This window comes from Mytilus trossulus, chromosome 9 (assembly GCF_036588685.1).
Source record: "Mytilus trossulus isolate FHL-02 chromosome 9, PNRI_Mtr1.1.1.hap1, whole genome shotgun sequence".
In the NCBI taxonomy this organism is placed as follows: Eukaryota; Metazoa; Mollusca; class Bivalvia; order Mytilida; family Mytilidae; genus Mytilus; species Mytilus trossulus.
Genome location: NC_086381.1, coordinates 31,909,636 through 31,918,456, shown reverse-complemented (window position 1 = coordinate 31,918,456; position 8,821 = coordinate 31,909,636). Strand labels below are relative to the sequence as shown.

General features: G+C 32.2%; 1 protein-coding gene across 1 annotated transcript in view; it reads left to right on the top strand.

Moving 5' to 3' along the window:
• Positions 1-244: 244 nt before the first annotated feature.
• The window catches only part of LOC134685567 (uncharacterized), a 30,134-nt gene continuing 21,557 nt past the window's right edge, over positions 245-8,821 (top strand). The window contains exons 1-3 of the mRNA XM_063545361.1: positions 245-550; positions 8,051-8,218; positions 8,614-8,778. Coding sequence (XP_063401431.1) covers positions 279-550; positions 8,051-8,218; positions 8,614-8,778 — 605 coding nt within the window. The 5' untranslated portion in view covers positions 245-278. The remainder of the gene's footprint in view (positions 551-8,050; positions 8,219-8,613; positions 8,779-8,821) is intronic.

Genomic DNA, 8,821 nt, shown 5'->3' with positions numbered 1-8,821 from the left:
AGCCTATATATCATATGGTTAGTTCTTACACATGTTAAATTAAACTAATTTTATGAATGGTAAAAGATGGTGTCATTTATTTGTCGTTTATATCACTTAAATCCTTCTAGTAGTCCGAGTTTGTTATAGGCCGAGATTGTGAGGACGAATTTGTGTTATTCCGAGTTTGTTACGGACCGAGATGTAGCCCTTTGAATGGCTTATTTTGATTGGAGAATAAAGACATTAACAACCAATCAAAAAAGTTTTTATGGCCGCACTAATACAAATAGGGAAAAATGAATAGCAGGCACAGTTTATATAAACAAAATAGTCATGATGAACAACACAATTTGGAACAACAGGACATTGAAGAATTTGGAAAAAGCATTGAAAACCATACAAGTGGTTCGGAACAAGATGCTACCGATAAAGAAAGCAGTATGTTATTGATACCACAGGCACATAAAAAGGAAAGTCGATGGAAGGAACACGTATATGAATTATCACAATGTACGACATTACATGGAGTTCGGTATCTCGGGATGAAAGATACATCGATAATCAGCAAGTAAGAACAATACGATAAGTTCGGATCTTTTACCCACATATACGCCCCCGTGTACGCCCAACAATATAAACAATCTTCAAAAAAAAAATCAAAAATCCTTATATCGCCATGCATTCAGTCCGACTTCTTATTGTTATGAATGTGATCGAGTTACCAATTTTCGTAAAATACCTCAGTAAAATAAAAGACATGTTTCCCCTTCAAATTGACATATGTGACATACTGATGTTTCTATTAATATTATTTTTGTGGTAGAGTGGAATTGAGTATATTTTAGTAATTGTAAATATATATTTTGATTAAATATATTGGAACAAAATTATTTTTTGAATTGTATTTAATTTGTTCAGTCTGAATACTGTTAAACTGACCAGTATATATGTTACCTTGATTTCTATATTTAGAATCTTAATTTTAATTAAGGCTATATTAGTATAGAAATTCCCTGATCTATAACATACTACTGTATTCTGATATATACAAAGTCAATGATTTCTGTTATGATTTCAATTGTACGGGCGCACTACGTTTTCATTTTACAGGTAAGCTCAGGTAAAAATATAAATAAAAATTAAATTAAATTATAAATGACTATAAGTGTGGCTTTGAATTATTAATTTTGAAAATATTTGTTAATTTAAATAATATGTTGCATTGTTGTTCATATATAATTATAAAATTAAGAATAAAGTGACCATGATAATCCTCGTTAAAGCTTACGGCATATATGTAAATTCATTCAGAAGAAGAAACATTTATTGAAAAAGACCAGAAGAGTTTGACCATGGCTATCTACCGAAAAAGGAACAAGGAATAAACAAACTCTACCAAAGTCAAGAGATGACGTTCACAACACTATGGATGAAATTTAGAATTGAAAACAAACAAAAAGGAATCATATATGTACATATTTCTATGATTTAGTGCGTGTGCATGTGCATAATAAAACGAGAGTTATACTGCTCGAAATCACTCCACGTGGGTAAACAGAGGACTTAGTCTTAGACTTACGAAAGGGGTACTTATACTTGTAAATAATTACACAAATTAAGAAATAAATAAGTACTATTACATGTATTTTACCTGAGTTTACCTGTCAAAAAAATGCGCGCAAATGTAATCAAAAGCTGCGCGCAAACGTAATGATTTTTGCGCGCAAATGTAATGGTAATGCGCGCAAACGTAATGCACCGAATTGTACGGTCTTATATATGTATAGTTGTTAACCTTCTTTTCCACTGCCACTGGTCAAAGTTAATTTGGGTTTAATAATTATAAAAAAGATAAGGTTCATTTTAACCTATATCAGTTAAAAACTTTAATGCAATGTTTTCCTTGTTTACATATAAACAGTGATTCTGAGTACAAATAAACCAGTGCAACTGGAAATCAAAGTACTGAAGTACTGAACATCGGATGACCGCAGGTTCTCGTGGATGGTCAAAAGCGCATGTCACAGAAACAGATCACATCTCTATACCTGAAACTTGGGTTAATTTACAGAGATATTTTTTTCTGATAGAAGTTTGTGCTTGGATGATGACAAAATGAAAGAAAATGCAACCTCACCGTAATAACTATTGTATTGTAGTGCAAGAAATCAGTATACCTTGGACTATTATACTTATATAATAATAGTCGTAGAGAATACACTGGTTTGTTGTTATATATATTATTAATATAACGATTGCATGTATATATAATTTTCATCTATTTGTATATGATAATTCTATTCTACTATTATTATAGTGCAGTGCAAGTGCATGGTTGACACTCTTCTGTAAAAAAATCAAAGCCTTAAAGGCTGTAAAAGCAATTGCTGCCATGTTAAGGTTTTGGGGACTTTTATTTTTCATCTACATATATAAGAATTAAACCTGACAGGTCGGACATGGTTGTCTAGTGAAAAGCAAGAAGGTTTTGACTTTATATTAATAAAAGACTTAAGCAGGAAATCATTTTTAATATGTTTTATATTTCACATGGAGACAACAAGTTTACCAGGCTAAAGTTGGGGGTAATTATGGATTATCCCCTGGTAGTGTTTGTAACTGGGCAATAATTACTTTTATTTATTTAATTTTAACAATTTTCATAATTAATTTAAATTAACCATTCAGTTAAAACATTTCACCTTTCGAGACGCTAATGTTGAAAAATGGGACAGAAATAAAATAACTTACAAGACATAAACATGTAAAAAATAAATATATATTTCAGCTTACTAAAAATATTTTCATAGTGTTACTTTGACATCATTTCTTAAAACTAAGTCCCACACATAATTGTTCATTTGATATGTGTCATCCTCATGCGATACAGTGGCGGATGCAGGTATTTTCGAAAGGGGGGGTGCTAGCCCAGGGCAAAGGGGGGGTGCAGGGGGGTGCAAACATATGTCCCGATTCAAATGCATTGATCGGCCAAAATAAAGGGGGGGTGCGGACCCCCGGAACCCCCCCTCTGGATCCGCCACTGCGATACGAGAAGTTTTCATGTCGCTAAATAGTCTTCTTGTCGCTTAATTTAGTCTTCTTGTCGCTTAATTTATTCTTCTTGTCCGTTCTTGACGCTTCTTGTCGCTAAAATTCTTCTTGTCGTTATTAGTGAGACCGCTATTTTTAGATTACAGGTGGTCATTTACACTACACGTATAACCTGTGTAGTGATTTTTATTTTACGATAAATTTATGAATGAACGATGATTTTATGAATGAACAAGAGCACCTGACCTCTTTGTGAAACACCAATTAAACATATAAAATCGTATTTATTAAGATATAATTCAGTCAAATTTTCACCACTAAATCCTCAGACTAAATCAACAACTGAAATGATTCCATATTTTGTTGAAACATCGTACAACCGGAGAACAGAAATCGCAGGTATGAAAATGCACTTTTTTCACTGGTGTTGAAAACCCAAAACTAATTTGACTATAATTTATGAATGACGGAAATTTAAGCGATAACAATACATCGGAGTGACCTCAAGGTCATCCTCTGTAAAAATGATGAAATTATGAACCTAGATTTATGTAAATAAAATTTTAATACATATCCTGTTGCCTTTCCTTTATTTTGATGTGCATTTTATTTCTTAAAAGTTTCTACAGAAGGTACCCACGGATAATTTCCGTTTATCGCAATTTTCGCAAACATTATAACCGAGAAAGAAAAACTGTATGCAACAGAGGTCAGTATAGACGAAATTGTCAGTCGTCTTTTTTATACGAGATAATTGTCCTTTAATTCTAAATAAATCAACATAAATGCACATATTCTTTAGTTTATAAAGTATACAACGACGTAGTAGTAAATGAAGATTTTGACCCTTTGTTCTTGCGTTGGGCTTAAACCAAAGAAAACAGGAAGAAAAGCAATAAACAGTAAAAATGACAAGCAAGGCAAAAAGGTCGTCAGAGCCGAAATAAAAAAAAAGTGTACATTCTTATTCTCTTGAATGACAATTTTTACTCATTTTTTTTGGTGTGTGTGTGTGTGCAAATCCTATTTAGTAGATTGAGAGACACTGCAGAAAAAAAAATTACTGTAAAAAAGAGAAAAAGAGATCTTGAATTTAGCGTTTAAGTTCATATTTAAACATGCAAATAGATCCAGGTGAGCGACACAGTCTCTTAAGAAATTAGCTTTTTGTTTAGCTTTTTGTTAATGCTTGTTTTCTAATCTTGACGAAGTCTGTTGAGACAAAAAATATGTGACTTTAAGGGACAAAACTTATTAGTCAATAATACTAGACTAAGTATTTGATATGCAGTTTTGAAATCAGCATTGGCCCTCAATCATTAATCATAGTTCATTGACTTGGAACATTTTGCATAGTTTCTATGTTCTGCAATTTTATAATTTCAACATTTGCATTTAACTTAGATGTTACGCACGATATTGTGTCTCAAACGGTAACGTCATTTTGTCTTTACGTTTAACGGCGATTAATGATTCCGATTGGGGATATTTTTTTTATTTCGCTTGCAATTTTTGTTTTGCACATCAATATGGATTCTTCTTAATATTTGGTTGTACTGAAAATGCATGGAGTATTTCCAACTGAAAGTAACGTAAGCAACAAACAACAAAAATATCGTATTTGGGTAATGCATAAGTCTATATGAAATGAGAATATATATATACGGTAAGATGATTATTTTTGGCTTTAATTAAAAAAAGTTTGTCGGGAATAACAAGTTTAAGGGATCTTGCTTATAAAAATTCACTTTACTTTCTATAATAATGGAACAATTAGATTAAGAAATGAAACGATTTTCAGAAGAGAAAGGTTAATCATATTCATCTGATATGTATACAAGCTTTGTATGATATACAGAGCTATATAGCCACGCTTCAGGCCAAATTTTATTTTCACTTTCAAGTTCTATACATATGAATCTTATTGCAAAGAAATAAAAATAAAAAAATATCGCAGTTTTACGCTTCCCAAATTTTTAAAGGAGTAGGTCCGGTTAGGCCCCTTTTTGGCCCAAAAATATAACAGTTTTACAAAATTGTTAAAATGTAAACTTTTAGTTTTTTATTGGACAGTTGAATGCTTCTGCTACATAAATATGGGCTGTTTTTGGCAATACAATGCACATATATGGGGTTGTAGCACCAGTAAGTCATGCTAAATTACTGAAATCTTCAAAATTCTATCATTTTAGTTAAATTTTAGACGGTTTACGTGTAAAACGAAAGTGGCCGCATTCGTGTTCATCCATAATATTGCAATGTAAGTTGCATTTTATGATAATACATAACATATATAAAGGTTGTGGATGAACACGGATGCGACCACTTTCATTTTTGCCAAAAGCCATCTGAAAAGTGACGTTATTTTGCATATTTGAGAGATTTTTCATATTTGAGCTTCAATCGGATCGTTTTTAATGACTTAATCAGTTAAAATCTTTCACATAAACTAATTAAATGAACTCAAATAGACACTTAAGTGTTTAAAAAGTGGTCCAAATCCTTCATCAGATGAAACTGAAATTTGAGGCCAAAATGAGTCCTTACCGGACCTACTCCTTTGCAAAAGATGATATTGTATCCTCTCTCATCTAAACGAACAACCCCAGTCATCGAATTTTTTAGTACTTTGTGGTCTTGTTGATACTTTTTGACTTTCAAGAAAATTTTATCTCAGAAAATATATACAGATGATCCAGCACAAATAGCGTCCCTAAGCGACAACGTTAAAAACCTATGAAAATCGTCCAGAGGACAAACTTGCAAGACATTTCATTTTTTTGAGAACGAAGTCGTTTTGACTACGCAAATTATCAAAAAGTATGTAACTGTTTTGTAGAATTAAATGAAATCTAAGTTTTTAATAAATAATGTCGCAAATGACAGTTTATTTATAAAAAAGCGTCGAAATCCGGCATTTGACATCTTGCAAGACATTTGCAAGATGCCGTTGCTTTTTTATATGTAATGTGAGTGCTGCAAAAAATCGATTTTGATATGGTCTACCTATGTACTTTTGTGAGCATAATTTATACAAACGAAATTTCATATTATTATATATTTCAAAACCTATACATTTTACTAACTTAACATTTTCCTAAATCTGACCATAATGAATACTATTATATATTCGTTTTGCCAAAAAATAGCGTTGGTCGTCACAGGAACGCATTTTCAGTAATATTGTCATACTTTAATTATAAAGCATATCATTCCTTCGAATTTTCGCGGATATAACACTGTTTTGAAGAACACAAACACCCTGCTAAAGATATTATGCGTATAGTCTGTTACGTCTGACACGCATATTTTTGAGGTTTTGTCGATATGTTGTGCTTACTTAATTCATTGTAAAATTTAATAAATTGTTAAAACAATTGGTATTTTTTGGGGGGAATAGTATTTACCTGTCTAATCTATGGATATAAGTTTTGTATAACTTAACTGTTATGATTTTATAGAAAATCTGTTTATTAGTGTGGACTGGTTGATTACACGGTTTTGACGCAATAACGTACTTAACGTCTAAGTATAAAAAGTAACATAAAGGCAAGACAAATTCTCGTGTTAACAGTATATAAAAAAGAAGATATGGTATGATTGCTAATGAGACAACTATCCACAAAAGACCAAAGTGACACAAACATTAACAACTATAGGTCACCGTACGGCCATCAACTATGAGCAAAGCCCAATACCGCATAGTAAGGTATAAAGGGCCCCGATAAGACAATGTAAAACAATTCAAACGAGAAAACTAACAGCCTTATATATGTAAAAAAAAATGAAAGAAAAAAACTCTGATTAAAATTTGGATAATAATTATTATGATGAAGAAGGGCTGTTTATGTCCTGTTGCAAATTGAATGCATGTTCAGAACGAGAGCATGTTAATGCGATACAAATATGAAGCCTGCATTTTTTCCAGGCCGACAGCCTGATCTAGATTTTGAACCTGCTAGTTCACAAGGAAACATTCCCCAAGATGGCAAGTCACTACTCTACTCGACCCCGTTATGCTGACCTAAGTCCAACCAGTCTTTTGCTCTAATTCCTTTATAAGACGGGGTGTTAAGGGAGAAAAGCAGCAAATTCTTAAAATTGTTCGTAAGCGACCGACCCGGTAATTCAGTTTTAACATGACTGTCTCGTCAAAGCAATATAATAGGCACAACCAAACAAAACTAATCTTTACATTGTTTTTGTTTAAAAGACAATTTAACATTTCAAAGTTTGTAACGTTTTTAAATCAAATTTTATATTTCTTAGTGTTTTTTTTTTTTTTTATTTGAAAATACTGTATTGAATTTAGAATAATCAAAATGTTCTATGGTTTCAACCTGAAAAACGTAATTTTCCCAGGAAAGCAATATATATGCATTAACTGTCACCTAAAACAAATACGACGTCTTGATAGATTTCATCTGTGAATTATACAGTTACGTCGAAATATCGATACCCAAATTTTTCGGATTATCATATCAAAATTTCATAAAAGGTCCCTTCAAAAAATCAAAAAAATCATGGAAATAGTTTTTATATTTGCATTTGGGTATTTTCGATAACTTTCTCGTGTTCCAGTAAAAATACCACAGTCACACTAGGTCACGATCACACTACGAAAAAAATGTATTTGACGATCGTAGTGCGATCGTGTAGATCGCAGAGAGGTCGAAGTGAGACAGTGTGATAGATCTCACAGCGACGTTACTACGACCTCACTACGACCATCACGTTCTCACTGCGACATAACCACACTTTTAAAAAGACTATACCTCGTTTGTACCACGCTGTTCAAAACCATATACTGATTTAGCCTATGTTCAAACGTAAAAAATCTCTTTGAATTTATATTTAGGGCTGAAGTGAGATAGTCAAGAATAGCTGTTTGCCCAACTTATTACAAATGAACCAAAGCAGACAAAATAAGGCGACAACGAAACGTTGCTTAAAATTTAAAATATATTAGTGTTCTGAATTTAATAAGCTCATCTCATCTGTGTTGTTATTTTAGAGTTTTATGGGTTTGCGTGATAGGTTTGTGTGGTGGTATCATGGCATACAATATGTCGGACAGACTGATGTATTATCTACAATCTCCAGTGAATGTGAATGTGAAGGTCCACCACAACACCTCGCTCATATTTCCATCAGTCACCATCTGCAATCAGAATGCATTCAGGTTTGTATTTGTTAAACTCATTGTCGCTTTAACCAGACTGAAGTCACCTGCTCTGACCTTGGGGCTATTATGTATTACCTACCAGATAGGACAAAACTATGTTTAAGTTTTATCAGCATTGCAAAAAAAGAAATATTTGCAATTTTTCAAGTAAAGTGTGTGGTTCAAGTTTTTTTTATATTTTTGTCAAAGGAACAAAGTCAAAATTTTAAGAAAATTTAATGAGCGGAATAAATTTTCGTCACGGGATTTGGTACCACCATAATTTCATAAATAAAAGAACACATCACTTTCATTATTCTGCACAAATCAATGCATCTATATTTATGTCTTATCTAAGGCAAGTATATACAGGTACATTTTGTAATTATAATATAATGTTGTTTGGTTTGCAGACTTACAGCAGCGAACGAGCACAATTGGTATGATTTTATAGAAACGTTGTACAACTCAAACAGAACATCAACGGGTATAGATTGGAAGAAATACAATGCTACAGACCTCACCTTTAGTGAATTGTATTTAAAAACAGGCCACACAAAGGAAGATATGATACACAGGTATTATATTAATTATTTGTCTTGAAAATGCTAATTCTTTATG